Source organism: Ailuropoda melanoleuca, chromosome 1 (genome assembly GCF_002007445.2).
Source record: "Ailuropoda melanoleuca isolate Jingjing chromosome 1, ASM200744v2, whole genome shotgun sequence".
Lineage (NCBI taxonomy): Eukaryota > Metazoa > Chordata > Mammalia > Carnivora > Ursidae > Ailuropoda > Ailuropoda melanoleuca.
Genome location: NC_048218.1, coordinates 126,367,345 through 126,385,381, shown reverse-complemented (window position 1 = coordinate 126,385,381; position 18,037 = coordinate 126,367,345). Strand labels below are relative to the sequence as shown.

The window sequence follows — 18,037 nt, the reverse complement described above, 5'->3', positions numbered from 1 at the left end:
TCTTCCCCCGGGCCCCCCACTCGAGTCCTTGGCCCTGCCCTTGGCCCCTGCTCCTCTCAAGCCACGTGTCTTCCCTGAGGAGCCATCTGTACCTCCAGTCTCAATGCCTGTGTCTACACTGATGACTCTCAAAGCTACATTCCCAGCCCATGCCTCTCTCCTGACCTCTGGGTCCACACATCTGATGCCACCAACCGAACATCTCCATGCAGGCGTTTTACTGCATTTCGCTCTGTCACACTTCCCATACACCGCACTGAACAAGTCTTTCGGTGCCATTTTTCCAACAGCATCTTTTACTTTGTGTCTCAGTGTCACATTTTGGTAATTCTTGCAATATTTCAAACTTTTCATTATTATTATACTCGTGATCGGTGATCTTTGGCGTTACTATTGTAATCCTGGTTTGGGATGTTTTAAGACCACAAATGCAGTTGATCAACAAATGTATTTTGACGGCTCCACCGACCAGCCATTCTCTGGCTCTCTCCCCCTCTCTTCGCCCCCCCCCATTCCCTGAGACACAACAATCTTGAAATCAGCCCAGTGAATAACCCAACAATAGCCTGTGAGTGTTCAACGGAAAAAAAAAGAGTCACTCGTCTCTCACTTTAAACCGAAAGCTAGAAATGCTTAAGTGTAGAGAGGAAGGCACGTTGAAAGCTGAGAGAGGCCAAAAGCTTGGCCTCTTGCACCAGTTAGCAAGGTTGTGAATGCAAAGGAAAAATTATTGAAGGAAATTAAAAGTGCTACTCCAGCGAACGCATGAATGATAAGAGCAAAACAGCCTTATCGCTGATACGGAGAATGTTTTAGCGGTCCGGACAGAAGATCAAACCAGCCACAACACTCCCTTCAGCCAAAGCCTGGTCCAGAGCGAGGCCCTAACTCTCCTCAACTCTGTGAAGGCTGAGAAAAGTGAGGAAGCTATAAAGGAAAAGTCTGAAGCTGGCTGAGGTTGGTTCATGAGGTTTAGAGAAAGAAGCCGTCTCTATAACGTAAAAGTACAAGGTGAAGCAGAAGGTACTGGTGCAGAAGCTGCAGCAAGTTACTCCAGAAGATTCCAGAAGAGGCTAAGATCATGCATGAAGGTGGCTGCACTAAACGACAGGGTTTCAGTGTAGGTGAAACCGCCTTCTATTGGAGGAAGATGCCATCTGGGACTTCCGTAGCTAGAGAGAAGTCAATGTCTGGCTTTGAGGCTTCAAAGGACAGGCCGACCCTCCCGACAGGCAGCCGGTGCCTTCAGGTTCTATCTAACGCTCATTCACGATTCCAAAAATCCTGGGGCCTTGAGAATTGCACTACATCTCCTCTGCCTGTGCTCTCTAAACAGACACCGGAGCTTGCATGACACCACCTGTGTACAGCATGGTCTACGGAATACTTTCAGCCCGTCATTGAGACCTACTGCTCAGGAAAAAAAGGTTCCTTTCAACATATGACGCTCACTGACAATGAACCTGGTCACCCAGAAGCTCTGATGGAGATGGACAACGAGATTCATGTTGTTCTCATGTCTCCTAACACAGTGTCCAGTCCTGCAGCCCAGGGATCAGGCAGTCATGTTGATTTTCAGATCTTACTATGGGAGAAATAGTAAGGCTTTCATAGGCCATAGCTGCCGTAGACAGTAGTTCTTCTGACGGAGCTGGGCAAAGTGAACCGAAAACCATCTGGGAAGGATTCACCACTCTAGATGCCATGAAGAGGGGTTCGAGGCTTCAGGGGAGGAAGTCACTGCGGGGTGGAAACAGCCAGAGAACCAGGATGAGAAGTGGAGCCCAAAGACGTGGCTGAATGTTCCCACCTCATGCTAGCACTCGAACGGATGAGGAGTCACTCCTGATGGAGGAGCAGAGAGAGCGGTTTCCTGGGATGGAATTTACTCCGGGAGAAGATGCTGTGAAGACTGGAAATGACAGCAAAGGACTGCGAATACGGCAGAAACCTAGTGGATAAAGCAGTGGCAGGCTTGAGAGGATGGTCTCCGAGGTCGAAAGGAGTTCTGTCGACTGTGGATAAAATGCTATGGAACAGCATCACATGCTACAGAGAAATCCTTCTTGAAAGGAAGAGCCAACCAACGTGGCAAATTTCATTGTTGTCTTACTTTAACAACTTGCTATGGCCACCCCAATCTCCAGCAACCGCCACCCCGATCTGTCAGCACCCACCCACGTCGAGGCAAGACCGTCCACCAGCAAAAAGACATGACTCACCGAAAGCTCAGATAATGGTGAGCACTTCTCACGGCAATAAAGTATTTAAAATTAAGGTGTATACACTGTTTTTTAAAGACACAATGCTATTGCACACTTAACAGGCTACAGTCTAGTGTACACATAAAATTTTTATATGCATCGGGAAACCCCAAAATTTGTGTGACTTGCTTTACTGTGCTATTCGCTTTATTGCGGCGGTCTGGACCGGAACCTGCACCATCTCCGGGTGTCTGCACTTCACACTGCACGGACTCCCCAGCTGAATCCATCCTCTCCTTCGCACCCTAAACTCTGGCCCTTCCTATTCTCCTCTTGAGAAAGCGGCAGGACCAGCCACCCAGGTGCCCAGGCCTGGGAGGTCAGTGGCATCCTGGTCTTCTCTTGTACTCCAAGCCCCGCGACAAGCAACACTGAGGTCCTGTGGGGGTTTCCTGCCTAATACTTCTCTGGCCTGGCCCCTTCTGCACATGCCCACGACGGCTGCCTGTGTGTGGGATGTCACAGCACCTCACCTGGGTCATGCAAGAGCACCCTCACTGTTCTTGCTGCTTTCCCAGTGGCCCCTCAAGCCATCCTTTGTATGGCTGGCAGGGGCTCCACCACCACCGAAAGCTGCTGGGGGGGGCAGAGGGAGGGAGAATCTTAAGCAGGCTCCACGCCCAGCACAGAGCCTGACGCGGGGCTGGATCTCACGACCCTGAGATCATGATCTGAGCTGAAATCAAGTCAGATGCTTAACCGCCTGAGCCGCCCAGGTGCCCCTGGAAGCTTCAGGATGAAGTCCAAGTCCCTGAATTTAGCACATTGAGCAGAACTTCATAATACGGCGCAGTTTCACCCGCCACCTCTCCCCACGTGCACATAGGTCTGTGCATTCTGTTCCCTTTGCCTGGGACCCTCTTCCCACTTTCTTTTTTTTTTTTTTTTTAAAGATTTTATTTATTTATGTGACAGAGACAGCCAGCGGAGAGAGGGAACACAAGCAGGGGGTGGGAGAGGAAGAAGCAGGCTCCCAGTGGAGGAGCCTGATGTGGGACTCGATCCCGGAACGCCGGGATCACGCCCTGAGCGGAAGGCAGACGCTTAACGACTGCGCCACCCAGGCGCCCCCCTCTTCCCACTTTCTTAAAAAAAAGTTTAAAAAAAAAACCCACCTTGTGGTAAAATATATACAACATAACATTCACCATTCGAATCCAGTTTTCTTTCTCCAGATTATTCCTACTTATCCTTCAAATTTAGCTCAAGGGTGACCCCTTCTGAAAAACCTTTCCTGAGTCCTCAGGCTGGGTTCGGTGCCCATCTTTTGTGCTACCAATATCTTAGTTCTTAACACATTGTACTCAGTGTTAGCTTATGTCTCTTTTTATTACAGACTCCCTAAGAGAGTCTGTGTCTTTTTATTTATTTACCTTATTTATTCGAGAGAAAGAGAGAGACAGAGAAAGCACGCAAGAGCGCACAAGCTGGGGTGGAGGGAGGTGCAGAGGGAGAGGGAGATGCAGATTCCCCACTAAGATCATGACCTGAGCCAAAGGGAGATCTTAACCGACTGAGCCACCCAGGCGCCCCAAGAGTCTGTTTCTTATTTAATTTTGCATCCCCAAGGCTGTAGTGTACAGTTGTATGGGTTATGCACTGCACCAGGATGTCTGCCTGAGGAAGTGAGTAGGGGACAAAGACCATTAGCGAACACTGCACTCTGGGACAGGGCTGTTTCCAGGCCTTTTCCTATCTTGCACGAAGATGCCATAGACGACATCAGGCCCTATGTATCCCCAGGCCTTGTTACAGAATTGGCACATAGTATTATTGTAGGTGCTTATTAAATGTTAAATTGAGTAAAGACGGATGGATGTTCTAGACAAAGGTACCAGAGGAAGACACAGTGGGGAAGCTGGGGTAATGGGATGGTACTGCACTGGATTAGGGGGTTTGGAGCCAGTTTGCAGAGGGTCTCTTATGTTGGGCTGAGGGCCTAGCTCTTAATCCAGTAGGCAATGAGGAACCTTTGAGAATTTTTGAGATGACTGTGACTTAGAATCACAAACTATTCAGGCTTGAAAATGAGACTCAGAGAAGTGAAGTGACTTGTTGAAGGTCACACAGAAAGTTCGCAGCTGAGCCCAGACTTCTCTTGCCCCCAGCTCAGTGCTGGCTCTCACTGCTCTCTGGGGAAGGCTGACAGAGCCAAGGTGGAGCCCTCCCAGTCTCCAGGAAAAGTCTCCCCAGCTTTCCCGACACATCCTGGCAATGCAGGGTAGGGGCCAGTAGCCGGGCTGGCGGGTGGGGAGAAAGGGGGAGGCAGCTACAGTGAGAGCTGAGCCTCCCTCGCGGTGCACCCCTCGTCGGTCTTCAGATCTGCCTCCTTGGGGGTGGGCAATCGCCGGCTGGCTTTCTGCTCTTCACACAAGGCAAGCGCTCTAGTTTCTGGAGCCTCTTTTTTTCATAAGAAGGATTTCCCTCCATGCAATCCTTCCGGCTGCTCTTCTTTGGGCCCTGGCTCATGTTCTCAGACTCTTTCAGAACCACCCTGCGCTGGCTGAAGGGCCCGGCCCACAACGGTCTTCACGAGTGCGCATGGCATTGGTCTGAACGGAGCCTGGCGGCTGATCTAACCCAGGGGTCTCCCTGGGGGCTGGCCTTCCTCGAGACGTCTTGGAGCATGTCTCACGCTGCTGGGACCACATCTATCATCTATCATTCGTTGTGTTCATGTTATGATCCTTCATGACCCGATTCTCCTTCTGGCTCATTCCTCACGAGCCCCTTGTCCAGCTCTCCTCCTCTGGTCTCTCAGTACTCTGGACTCTGAAGAAATGACTTATCCTTTTCCATTTTCAACTCCATTTCTCTAGCTCTGCAGAGAGATTTGACTTCTCAACCAGTTAGAGCAGCTCTGTCCTTGGGCTCACATGACAGTGACGATGGTACCACTGTCATCACATATTTACCGAATGCGAGCTCTGCCCCAGACACTACGCTCGCTGCCTTTATAAAGATTAGCTCACTGGACCCTCACGACAACTCCACAGGCTAGAACTCCCACTAGCCCCATTTTACAGGTGAGGAAAACTGAGGCACACTGGATCGAGCAACTTGCCCAGAGTCACCCAGCTGAGATCCATACATGGGCCATGATGCCGGAGCGCGTGCTTACAGCGGGACACCCGAGGCTGCCTCGGCAAAGAAGCGTGCAGGCACTCTCCGAGGCCACTGATACGACGGCGCCTCTCGGTCTGAGCCAGCAGCTCCAGAGGCCACCCACCGTCACTCTCAGGCTGGATCTCCCCTAGCCAGCTACACCCTCCTACAGGATGGTCCCAGGATGCTAACAAGCCTAGAGAACAAAGCTTGCCCACGAGGACCACCTGCATGACAGGTAACTCCCCTCCTTGACAGCTGTGTCTAAACCTTTCCACTCTATCACAAGAGGCTCTCTAATTGATCTGGCATAATTAGCTCTTTACAAAGTCATCATAATTTCCAGTGAGCAGTGACAAACTAATTGATGGATGATTTTAGTCCACAGCTTTACTAGGTATGAACTTAAGTGTAATTAACTATCATTAATTAACAGAACACTTTTTCTCTTTAAATATATAAATTAGGCAGGCTCCACACTTATCCCTTGTCTGCCTTCACGATGCCTGAACGAGAAGGCTAGAGGCTCTGTCAGAAGCCAGCCCTTAAGTGTTGTCCCACGTTGGGGCTGTCTGCATTTGAAGACATTCCCCTCTGCCTCCTGTCCTCCTTTTCAAGTTTGGTTTCCTATCCGTCCACTCCACAGGCAACCCCTTCTTGACTTGCGGGTAAAGACTGAGATAAAAACATGAACCCAAAGCCTCTGATTCTCCACGGTCACCTGAAACTAGCCCTCTCCCACCCCATCAAAGGGGTGACATTCTCTTAGGATTTCCTCTTTTCCTCCAGTGGTCAGCTCCCAATCACCTGCCTCTGTGGGCAGCTATTCCAGGAGCGGAGGCCTGCTGCTCGCGGCAGGGAGGCTTGGTGGGAGGCCTGCCTCGCAGGGCCTTCAGGCAGGGACCATGGCCTCACTCCCCGCTGGGCAAACTGTCCGTGTTTTGATTATTTACATCAGTGCTTCTCTTCACTGGGGCAGAAAATTGAGAGAGGGCCACCTAACTGAGGAATATTTTCCTGTCACCCTGTTCTTCCACACGACGGGGCTCAGCTCTCAGGAACAGAAAGGCTTCCCCCGTCAGGCACGTGGTGCTTTAAGGCCCCGTGTGCCTTCTAGGGGTTTAGGTTTCTGTCCCATCGGTCTGGTTTTCTGTCCCTTCCCTCCTCATTCCCCAAATTCCTGGACACGACGCCCAGGAACAAAGCCAGAGGGTGAACACCGTTTCCTGTGGTGACCAGGGATGGGCAGGGGGAACAGACAGCTGCTGGCTGCCAGGGCCCCAACACTCACCATGGTTTGTCCCTTGATCCTTTTGCAGAAAAGACCGTGTGCTGTTTGCTGCTGGAGGTAAGTAGATTGTCTTTGGGCGTTTTGAATGGCTTTGAGGTGCTGCTGGCAGAGTTCTGGCCGCTGAGACAGGCTTTTGTTTTCACCTGTACTAACGATGTCCTGGAATGGGAGGGTGGAGAGGCTGGAGAGGGAGAAGGTCTACACATTGAACCGTGTCTTCTCTCTACAGAGGAAGAAAGAAGAGAACTCAGCACATCATCCGAAGCAAGTGACTCACACGCTCACGCATAGTCAAATACACAACAGGCAAAGACAAAAGCCTTTATCTTGCACGGTCGGCACCCCTGAGCCCCAGTTCTGACTACGATTTTGTCTGGACCTCTGCTCCTATCCTACCAATGAGGAGTGATGGCGTTCTAAATTTCTGTATTGAACGGCAGGCTAAACTAATACCCAGGTTCTCACAGGAGGCATTCACCAGGCTAGCCTTCTGCAAAACGACCACTGCAGGACGAGCAGAGGGGACACAGTGGGATAACCACACAGCCAAACTGATCCCCAGACAGCTACTCGGAGGCCACAAGGTCCCTCAGAGCAGCAGGTAGGGCAGGGCTCTCAAGAGAACAAATAGGAAGTTCTTGAACCCATTCGCCCCTCCCACCCCAAGCAGGAGCACGAAGGTCGGAAGGACCAGAAGGGCTGAATGAAAGGGTCTTTGAATGTCAGGAAGGGCCCGGCTTCTGTCCACATGCCACTGCGGCCTCTCCAGGGCTCACGGAGGGCCAGGCCCCAGTGGCTGGGCCAGGACCTGCAGGAGGACATCCGTGCTCGAGGAGAAGTCACAGATGTGGCGCCTGGGTGTGGGTGGACGGGTACAGCTTCTTGAGGTTCTACAGAAAATACCAGAATTCTGGGCAGACACGCCTCACTTGTTCTCACGCCATCAGCCCCTGTGGTTTCGACTCAATGGGCAGGACGAGGATGCTGGCCAGGACAACGGGTGCACGATGTAAAGCCCTTAACTGTTACAGGGTAAGAGGTATGATCCATGCTAAGGACCACCTCTCAAGAAAAACACACACTGACACATGCACAAATACTTTGTACACAATTACAGGAAGGAATCCTTGACCCCCAAAAGACAAAGGCTCTGAAATCCTAAGTCCGCTCTGGCTCTCTGGCGCCTACTACAAGACCCCCCCATACACTTAATGCTTCGTTCATGTGCTGAATAAATAAACGAAATTATGTCAGACACCCTGACGGGAGGCGACTGGCCGGCTCAGTCGGCAGAGCGTGAGGCTCTTGATCTCGGCGTTGTAAGTTCAAGCCTCACCCGCGCTGGGGGTAGAGAGTACTTAAAAATAAAATCTTCGAGGGGCGCCTGGGTGGCACAGCGGTTAAGCGTCTGCCTTCGGCTCAGGGCATGATCCCGGCAATCTGGGATCGAGCCCCACATCAGGCTCCTCTGCTGGAAGCCTGCTTCTTCCTCTCCCACTCCCCCTGTTTGTGTTCCCTCTCTCGCTGGCTGTCTCTATCTCTGTCAAATAAATAAAATATTTAAAAAAAAATAAAATAAAAATAAAATCTTCGAAAAAAAAAGATGTCCTGATGGGAAGAACTAGAGACCACAATCTGGAAATCTGGGTTGAACATTGATAATTAACAAGGTGGGAGTCCATGTTGTCCCGCCATTTCCAAGCTGGGTATCAGGCTTTTCTCATGAGTGAGACATTTCTGGCAGTTATTCCAGGGACCTGACCTGGGAGAAGAAGGCCAGACTAGCCTGGCGATCAGGAATGGGACTTTGGGGGTTTCTCTGGGTTGCCTCATGCCAATGGGCTGCCAGGCTGTCTCAAGCAGACTGACTCTCATCCTCTGATGAAGTGGAGATTGGTGGGGGAGTGGATTTTCGAGCATCATCTGATTGCTGGGTACTTTTGTCTGACCAGGGCTCTCACAGGTTGCCTACACTGAGTAACTTTACTGGGTAATTTTTCTTCATTGAGTCAGAGCAGACCTTGCATCCACGCTCAGGTCCCAGAATCATCATGGCGTAGTTTTACAAACCAAGCGTTGGTCCCAGGGCATCTGTTTTGATGTAGTGGGAGAACCCTGGGCTGTGGGCTAGAGATCGAGGCCCCAACTCCAGCCACACTGCAGTATTGAGCGTACGGCCAGAGTTCACCACTTACACATTCTCAGTTTCCATATCTTTGTCTGTAAATGAAGAGGGTCCCTAGGTGGCTTCTCAGGTCTCTTGCTTCTCCATTACCATAAATACAAGGATACTTGGACCTGCTCCTTCTCTCCTCATCCCTCATGATTCCCGAATATTAGGCAATAATTACAGCTAAAGTACTGAAATATTTTACCCAGGCAGGATCTTCCTTGGAGGAATTCATCCTTTGTGAAATTGTACTAGCCTTTACAACCCCTGTGAGACAGGCAGGAAGCAGCCAGGCGTCTCCACCCTCCTCACGGCTGCCCGGCCAAAGAAGACCCAGAGTGGAGAGGTGACTCGCCAAGGTCAGGGCCAATGGCAACGCGAGGAATGGGCCTCTGTGCCGTGTGCAGGGGCCTAGTGGCTTCTCAGGAAGACGGGAAATGGGGTGTACTGTGACCAAGATTTGAAGCCAGGAAATTAGGAAGTGCAGGACTCAGAATCACGGAAGGTCAGAACTGTATCGAAAGTCAGTTGGTCCGATCTCCTTGCTGATGGGTGAGGTTAGAGGGGTTATCAGTTACCAGCCTACAGGGCGAAGCTAGCTGGGGGCCACGCTGAGACCAGAACCAAATCTTCTCACTTCAAATCCATAGTTATTGCTGCCCTTCCGAAGCATCTGGCTTAGTAATTCCTTTTCTTGGCAGAGGTTTCCAGAATGAAAATATGACTTTGATGTTTACCACCACTGTTTTGAAATTTTCTTCATTTACTCACTTGCTGATCACTTGCTCAAGCTGACACAGTGGGTAGGGGGAAAGGATGTGCAGAAATAGTCCTCTGCTGGAGAGGTAAGCTTTGATAACGAAGAGAAACTTTGTTTGGCTAAACTAAGAGTTTTTAAAAATAATACAAGTAAATGGAGAGAGAGAAATACCATATGATCTCACTCATATGTGGAATTTAAGAAATGAAACAAACAAACAAAGTAAAAAAAAAAAGAGAGAGAGAGACAAACCAAAAAACACTCTTAACTAGGGAAAGCAAACTGGTGGTTGCCAGAGGGGAGGTGGGTGGGGGATGGGTGAAAGAGGTGCTTCGGGTTAAGACTGGGGTGCCTGGCTGGGTGGCTCAGTCAGTGAAGCATCCGACGCTTGATTTCTGCTCAGGAGCCTGAGATCAAGCCCCGAGAAGGGCTCTGTGCTGGACGTGGAGCCTGCTTAAGATCCCCTCTCTCCCTCCCCCTCTGCTCCCCACTCAACTTGCACACTCTCTCTTAAAAAAAAAAGTATTCTCTCTTTAAAAAAAAGTACACTTGTTGCGATGAGCAGGGAGTAACATACAGAATTGCTGAATCACTATATTGTGCACCTGAAACTAAAATAAACTGTATGTTAACTCTATTGTAATTATAGTTTTTAAGTAATAATAATGATAATACAAGTAAACAAAGATAAATCACAAGGAAGGGTGCCATTAAGGACAAAACGAATGAGCCAGCCCAATGATTCTAAAATCACCTTCTCAGGGAATTCTGTTTTAGTGACCCAGCCAACATGTCCTTCTGCTAATCAACGGATATGCTTTTTTCTTGGTTTTTAGTTCCATAAATTCCTTTTTTTTTTTACAAAGATTTTATTTATTTGACAGAGATAGAGACAGCCAGTGAGAGAGGGAACACAAGCAGGGGGAGTGGGAGAGGAAGAAGCAGGCTCATAGGGGAGGAGCCTGATGTGGGGCTCGATCCCATAACGCCAGGATCACGCCCTGAGCCGAAGGCAGACGCTTAACCGCTGTGCCACCCAGGCGCCCCCCATAAATTCTTCTTAAATGACCAATTAGAACAAGTTGTCTAGGAGAGACTACTCATCAAAACTTGAAGACAGTCCTTGACCCTTAATTTTTTAAATGTGTGATTTTGAATTGTGACAAACAGATTAAAGCATTGTTTCCTATTTGAACTGTTCCTTATTGTTCAGACTGGAGTAAATGTCTCACTCTTTCAAGGTATCCCACAAAGAGACCCGTACTTCTGTCCCCTGAGCTTCGAGAACAAGATTGGCAGCCACTGGTGCAGGCGAGAAAGGCTGTGCAGGGATCTAAAGTGGGGAACCCGGGTCACAGTGATCAGAGCCTCCCTTAGGAGGCGAGCTGCACGCTTCACTCGGCGAAGCTTTTGAAAATGGGGAGAACTGATGTCCTGGGTAGCGTGGAGTGAGTAGATTGTTCAGAAAGATCCAATTCCTATTCAGTTGGTGTTTCTCTAGTCTGGGAGGACCCGCCTGTGGATAACTCACATGGTTTTTGTCTTTTGGTGGAGAGGTGGGTGGGCTGCTGACAGGAGCAGGCAGGGTCTGAGTTTCTTGTAAAAGGTACCGCTGTGCAGGTGCAATGTCTCTGGGTAAAGTGTGTCAGATTTATATGACAATCATTCCGACACGAGTCCTCACCTACTCTGGGCTTATTTTTTGCTGTTTTGGCCAAGGGACGGCCTAAGGTAGAGCCTTATAATTATTCTTATTCCAGTTGCCCTGCCCAGGAAGAGTGGATAGAACAATGTATTTTTTATTCACTATTCAAATATTTTATAGACTTAAAAATTTTTTAGAGAAAAAGTCTTTTTCTCCAATTTGTCTTTCTTTGGTAACGTAAATAGATGCATGAGCAAAACTGTAATCAATTGATATTTTGGACTATTCTTTTTCAACTAACATTATTCTATTTATACATTACTGATTCCCATATACTGGTCATTCTGAATGGTTAGATAATATTCAATCATTGCTCTATATTATTTAGCCACTCGCATACTACCTACTTACTGTCTGGTTTCTTTCTTCCCTTTTTTTTGGGGGGGGCTTATTTTTTTTTAAAATAATTTATTTAAAAAGTGTTTTAGGATTATTTTTTTGAGGGATAGCTTTCAAAGGGAAAGACTGCAACAGGTCATTGCTCTTACGACACATTTCTTTCTGGACAGAAAGACCAAACCGATCTCTCGTGCTAACGCTAAACAGAACTACCACTTACCTACTAACGTGGAAACAAAGTCACTGTGAGAACACCCATGTGGACTTAAGTGTCAAGAACAACCTCAGTGATTGATCTGGGCTCAGCAACCTCTGGTCTCACCCCTCTGTCCTCTGGCCAACACTACAATAATTTATCAAGAAAGTCCCATGTATCAGGCACTATGCTAAACACTTGATTTCCCTTCGAGCATTTAATTCTTACAGTACCCTAAGAGAGGTACTATTATTAGCTCTATGCTACGGATGAAAAAACTGAAGTTCAGAGACATGACTTGCCCGAGGTTGCAGAGCTAGGAAACATCAAAGCCTGTGGTCTGAGCTCTATCACCTTACAATCTTGGAAGATGCTGCAGTCGATGGGGGGAGCCTGGAAGAGTCCTCAGGATCGCCCACCCCACCCCGCCCACCATGTGTGGGCATTCCAGCAGGGCACGCCTGCTCCCTTAGGAAGAGGAAAGAGACAACTTTTAGGTGGCGGTCAGCAGTCTCACACCCACAGCCTGAGACCCCAGCCTCAGAGAAGCTGGGGACCCCAGGACCAAAGAAATGAAAAACCAAATTCTTTTACTTGTTTTGCATTTCTGCCACAAGACATCCTGACCGTGGCCTCAGCAGCTGGCTGTTCTAAGGCCACCCTATAGCCGCCTTCACCACACACGCCTTGACCATCCAGGTGTGACTCCAGGGCGCACAGCTGGAGGCCAGCCGAGGAGGGCGCTTGCAGACACCGCCTCCCAGCATTCTGAACATCTCCGGTAGGCCTGGGGAGCCTGGTGTCTCCACCATCCTCTTCCCTTGCTCTCCGCTGGCCAGATCCACCAGGTCCTTGCGCAATTCCGTCTCAGTAAAAATGTGGACCTCCCCCATTCCATGCTTATTTGCTGGGATATTTTCATACAGCATCAATATCCTGCATTGAAAACCTCAGCACAGATGCCTCATGAATGACTGACCCCACTATCAACACCCAGGGTGGTTGGTTCCCTAGGCTTTAAAAGAAATTGTCCCAGAATTTTCCAATATGGCTTTTAGAGGACCCACCCCCTCCCAAGAGACTTTGAGCACCGTGGTCACCCGTGGCCCACCATGGCTGTGTCGGCTCACTCAGGCTTAGGCTAGCATGCGGCTTTCTCATTTGACAGAGCGGACTCTCTCTCAGCCCTCAGCTTGGAGGGCAAGTGCTTGGCAAATCATTAGCCAGGCTCTGTTTTATCAGTGGACTCCATCTGCAGTCGAAGCCGCAGTCAGGATGCCTTCCAGAAAGGACAACCCTGAATTCCAACAGACCTTCTTCCAAAAGAAGACTGGAGCCAGAAGGTGAGGCATGCAGCACGGCCCCCGGCACAGGGAACCTGTAACCCCCACACTGAGGCAGGTAGTCCCCAGGTCGCAGCCGTGGACACGAGGCAGACTGCATTAGGAGAAACTTGTCTGGAGTCACAAGGCAATTTAGTGGAAGAGTGGGGGCTAGAATCTGAGCTTGTGGTCTCATTTGCTACAATGGTAGTTAGACACTAAATATAGTGCCACGGTGGTTAGAGGAGGCATACTGAATCAGCCGTCCTCAGCAGGGGACGAAATGAAGACACAGCAAAGTCAAGTGACTGTGGCAGGCAGAGCCGTGCCAAGCAGCTCCTATGCCAGGATTGCTGTGAGCTGTTTCGGAATGCCTACTCCCTCCTCAGGCTGGAGCACCTCTTTAAAAGATACCGGGGCCTGAGTGGCTGCAGAAGTGCTCCTGAAGGTATGCGCGTCTGCCACCAATTAGCTTATACTAGGTCTTCTCTACCCTCTTCACCTCCTACCCACTGCCAGGCAGTGGGCACTATCTGCAGCACTCTGACAAATGCCACTGTGGGCTGGTGGCTCGCGCCAGCTTGGTTCTCAAATCCCTCCAGGCTCTAGTTTGGTTTCTCGGTCATCTGGTCACTCTGTCCATTCACTCCATTAGGAGAGCTGGCATTCTTGAGTGCCTCTGCGTCAGGCACGGCGCAAGCTACTTTTACGCCTTCCAGCTCATGTAATCTGCCCAACAGCCCGCCAAAGTGGATGCTGTTAGCCTCCTTGTTATAGACGGGGAAATGAAAGCTTAGCAAGATTATGAAACAAGACCAAGGTCATACAGACCTCGGCATTTGGGAGGACAGCGCAGGTCTGCCCAGCCTAAGCCAATGCTCTTCCCATCATGCCACCTTCCTTGGATATTCTCTCCCCACTACACCTCAGCAACGTGGTTTCTCCCACAATTCTTGACAAAGCATTTCCCATTTTCAGAGCTGGCCGGAGACACAACTGTGAAGCTAGGTAACTTGAGATTCTCTTATCTCCTCCCTTTAGCTCTCCCTCCTTCTTTTATTGGTTATTTATACTAAGGTGCAAATTTCTGGCATCATCCACTGCTGGGCAAGATTTGGGGAGTCCCAGGGACTTCCCAGGGCCCTAAAATATTTCCACCAGCCCTCAGGGATGAACCCCCAGCCCTCACTAGGCACCAAACCTAGCTCGAAGAAAAAACCACAGCAAATACAGACCTCTGGGGAAACAAACTCATGCACACACTGCTGGGGGTACTTTCAAGGGATGACATTTCTCTGGAGACCAAGCAGTTATGATAGCAAGAACCAAACAAGAATCCACAGCCTTTGACCTGGTCATCTGGTAACTGTAGTCTGGAAAGTAGACCTCAAGGAAATCATCCATCCCACCCCACCCAGCAAAAAAGTTCAAAGATACTCTCAGTGTGGCACTGTTTATAATAGTAAAAAATATCACAATTGACCTCAATGATCTATAATAAAACAACTGAAAATGACAAGAATAAGGGTCATTTTCCCAACCTAAGGAAAGGTGTATGTGAGATTGTATGCCCAAGTCCACAAGGAAATTACAAATATCACAAATAATGTGTAAACATGAATCATTACTTTATAAAAACAAAAAACTTGTAACACACACACATATATGAATATATAATATAGACAGATGAGGGAAAAAGAGATGGATATGGGATGGATTGCTTAATAGGCTCAGTTTTGTAAAACCTGTTGAAGTCCATATAAGAAAAAAGATCAAATAAACAAACAAAAACCACTACAACACTAACAGGGGTGCCTGGGTGGCTCAGTCGTTAAGTGTCTGCCTTCGGCTGGGGTCATGATCACAGGGTCCTGGGATTGAGCCCCGAGTCAGGCTCCTTGCTCAGCGGGAAGCCTGCTTCTCCCTCTCCCACTCCCCCTGCTTGTGTTCCCTCATTGTCTCACTCTCTGTCAAATAAATAAATAAAATCTTTAAAAAAAAAAAAGAAGTAGCTTATAAAAACAACAACAACAACACTAACACATCCTTAATCCGAGAGGGGGCAAAGGAAGGAGAACAGGTGCAAATACAAAGGTAGGAAGGAGTAAAACGTGTTCAAGTCAACACTGTTCATTCATTCATAAAGCATTTCCTAGGCATGAAACTGTGTGCCAAGCACTGGGATATGATGGTGGAGACAAGACACTGTCATTGCCAGAGGGTTCCCTCCGGGTGGGGAGATCCTCCAGATCCCACTGGCCACCACTCGGTCACCCTGAGTGGAGGAGGAAGGCTCCCCCTAAGGAGGCAGGCTGTGCGTCCCGTGAATAGCCCTCCCGCTTTGTGGGACTCTGCCTGCAGCCTGAGCCCTGATGCTCTTAATAATATCAGGTCTTTTATTGTCCCAGCTGTTCCCATGTGCCCAGAGCCCACATGGTAGTGGAGGGGTTGACAAGGAATTCCCCCTGCATGGTATTAACTTCTCCATCAGAGTGACTGCGTCCCATAACCACCCAACATACCCACTGCACAAGCCACACAAGTTCAAACACAGGAGCCACCAAAACTTAGATGAAAACTGGTGGCTTCCAGCTTTAGGAGAAGTTGTTGGATTCTACCCTAGGATGGCACAGCTAACATCCTCCCCACCCCAGGGGCGCCCCGGGGACAGGTGTGACAGGCAGCTGGAAACTGAGTGAAGCAGGGCATAGGCTGGTGTGTCTTTGGGGAGAAGATACACGAATAGGGAGGGATTCCCAATGTCTAAAACACCTGAACGGCCGGGCTGAATCTTCTCAATACTGTCTTGAGGCAACATCAGTAGCCTTTCCCCAGAAGCCTTGGGCTGAGTGCATGAAGAGTCCCTATCACAGGCGTGCCTTGTCCACACCCCACGGGAGGAGGGGAGGGTCCTGCTGCCACGAGGTGGAGAAAGTGCCCAGGCCATACCTCTACCCTCAGAGACCACTCAGTGCAGCAAGGCCAGGGCCCCCAAATCTGTATTTTTTAAAAGGTCCCAAGGTGGGACGCATGGGTGGCTCAGACAGTTAAGCATCTGCCTTCAGCCCAAGGTCCTGGGATCGAGCCCCACATCAGGCTCCTGCTCGGCAGGGAGACTGCTTCTCCCTCTGCCTGCTGCAACCCCTACTTGTGCGCTCACTCTCTCTGTCAAATAAATAAATGAAATCCTATTAAAAGAAAAAAAAAAGGTACTGAGGTGATTCTCATGCCCTGCGCCAGCTTTGGGAGTCAAAGGAAATGAGGACCAGACATTGCTGTCTTTGGAATCAGAAAGATCTGGGCTCAAATCCCAGCTCTGTCACCCATTAGCTCTGTGCCTGGGCAGATAATGTAACCCTCCCCCCAGAGCCCCAGTTTCCTTACCTATAAAATGGGGACAACACTGTCCATGTCATAGGGTTGTAAGTGGGCAGGTCCCCCCCCCAGCACACTGAGGCACCCGATCTCAGCACACATCACAGGCTGTCATCACTGGCTGACTGGCCTAGGCGTCCTGTCATTGGACGTACTTTGAGGGCAGGTGTCTTGTTCACTCTTACCCCTGGCATTTAGCCCTGGGTCTCGCCCTGATAGGCACTCGCTGCGTTCAGTGTTGAAGAAATGAGTGTTGGGAGGCTCGAGAACACAGAGGAGGTAGCGACCAACCCCCGGTAGTAAGTGCCAACTCACTTATTGTCTGTTCCCCGTACGCATGAAAATGTAGATTTTTAAAAAAATATGAGGAGTAGCCTTACTAAGTGGGTAGCTCCCTGCCTTCTCCCTGCCCCTGAATTAAAACTATTCCATGGACAAGAATCCTCTGGGAGCACACTGTTGGAAAAAACACAGGCGGAAGGAGAGGCCACCGCGGCTCGATTTCTCTCTGTTCCTGACCTCCAGTTTCACGCATACAGGGCCACAGTCTCCCAGGACAGAAGGTGCAAAGTCTCAGGTCCCTGCTCAGCTCGCGGCGGCACTCAGACCACTCACCCCACAGGCTGCCGGGGTCCTGCAGCAGCAGCCACTAATAACGGAACCACTTCTGTTCTCCTTGGAGTGGCAGTTGGCAGTGGCAAACAGGAAGTTGTCTTGAAACAGGGTGTGGTTGTACCCTGTCAATATGTGTGCACAGACACACACATTTGTTTGGTCTCTCCCCGACCCCCTCCTGTTTCCCTCTGCCCCCTTCCTTAGGAGTGGAAGGTCTGACTTATTTCGGGGAGAACAAAGCCTTTTACCTGACTGAAGATCAGCCATCGCCCCCATGCGCACAAAAGCCTGGGGCAGAAGGGCGTCTAACACGGCGGGGGCGGGGGGGGGTCTGTCCTCCCACCGGCAGTCACTCACTTGGGGCACTGAGTTAGTAACTGTGTGCGTGAGCGGGTGTGAGCTTTCCCCTCGACGTCTCCGTGGGCACACAGGAAACAAACCTCGAGCTAGGAACCAGGCCGGGTACACCGCCCGTCATCCTCGGGAGCCAGCCAGCCTGCCAGGGGTGGGGGGCAGGGGGCCGGCCCCCCGAGGCCCCCGCGGCCCGCCGTGGGCACGCCCTGGACCGAAGACCATCCATCCACAAGTAGGAAAACAAGGAAAAATCACAAGTCGCGAGGGGCAAGTGATTTTCAAAGTTCGAGCGCGAGAGACCTGAACTATGTCTTCACGCAAATTACTTATAAAAATGACCAAACTAATGGCCGGGGAGGGTTATGCCTCAGTGTGGCTGGGGCTGCGCAGAAATGCAGAGTAGTGGGGGGACGGTGGGTGAGGTTCCCGCGGGTAGGAGAGGTGCGCTATAAAATTTTCCACTCCACTCCTACCCAGGCCCCGAGGCTTGCGACTCCAGAAGGGCTGTCCAAAATAGACTGGTCCCCAACCCAGCCTCCTA

The 18,037-nt window shown here is 50.0% G+C and overlaps 1 protein-coding gene across 19 annotated transcripts in view; it reads right to left on the bottom strand.

Annotated features, from left to right (window-relative positions):
* ATXN7L1 (ataxin 7 like 1) overlaps positions 1 to 18,037 on the bottom strand; it is a 232,869-nt gene that overhangs the window by 44,562 nt on the left and 170,270 nt on the right. For 13 of the 19 annotated variants that reach the window (XM_002913630.4, XM_011233034.3, XM_034666633.1 and 10 more), the window contains one exon: positions 6,661 to 6,883. In XM_002913630.4, the coding sequence (XP_002913676.1) occupies positions 6,661 to 6,883 (223 nt within the window). The other 6 variants (XM_034666677.1, XM_034666671.1, XM_034666702.1 and 3 more) reach the window with 6 other exon arrangements.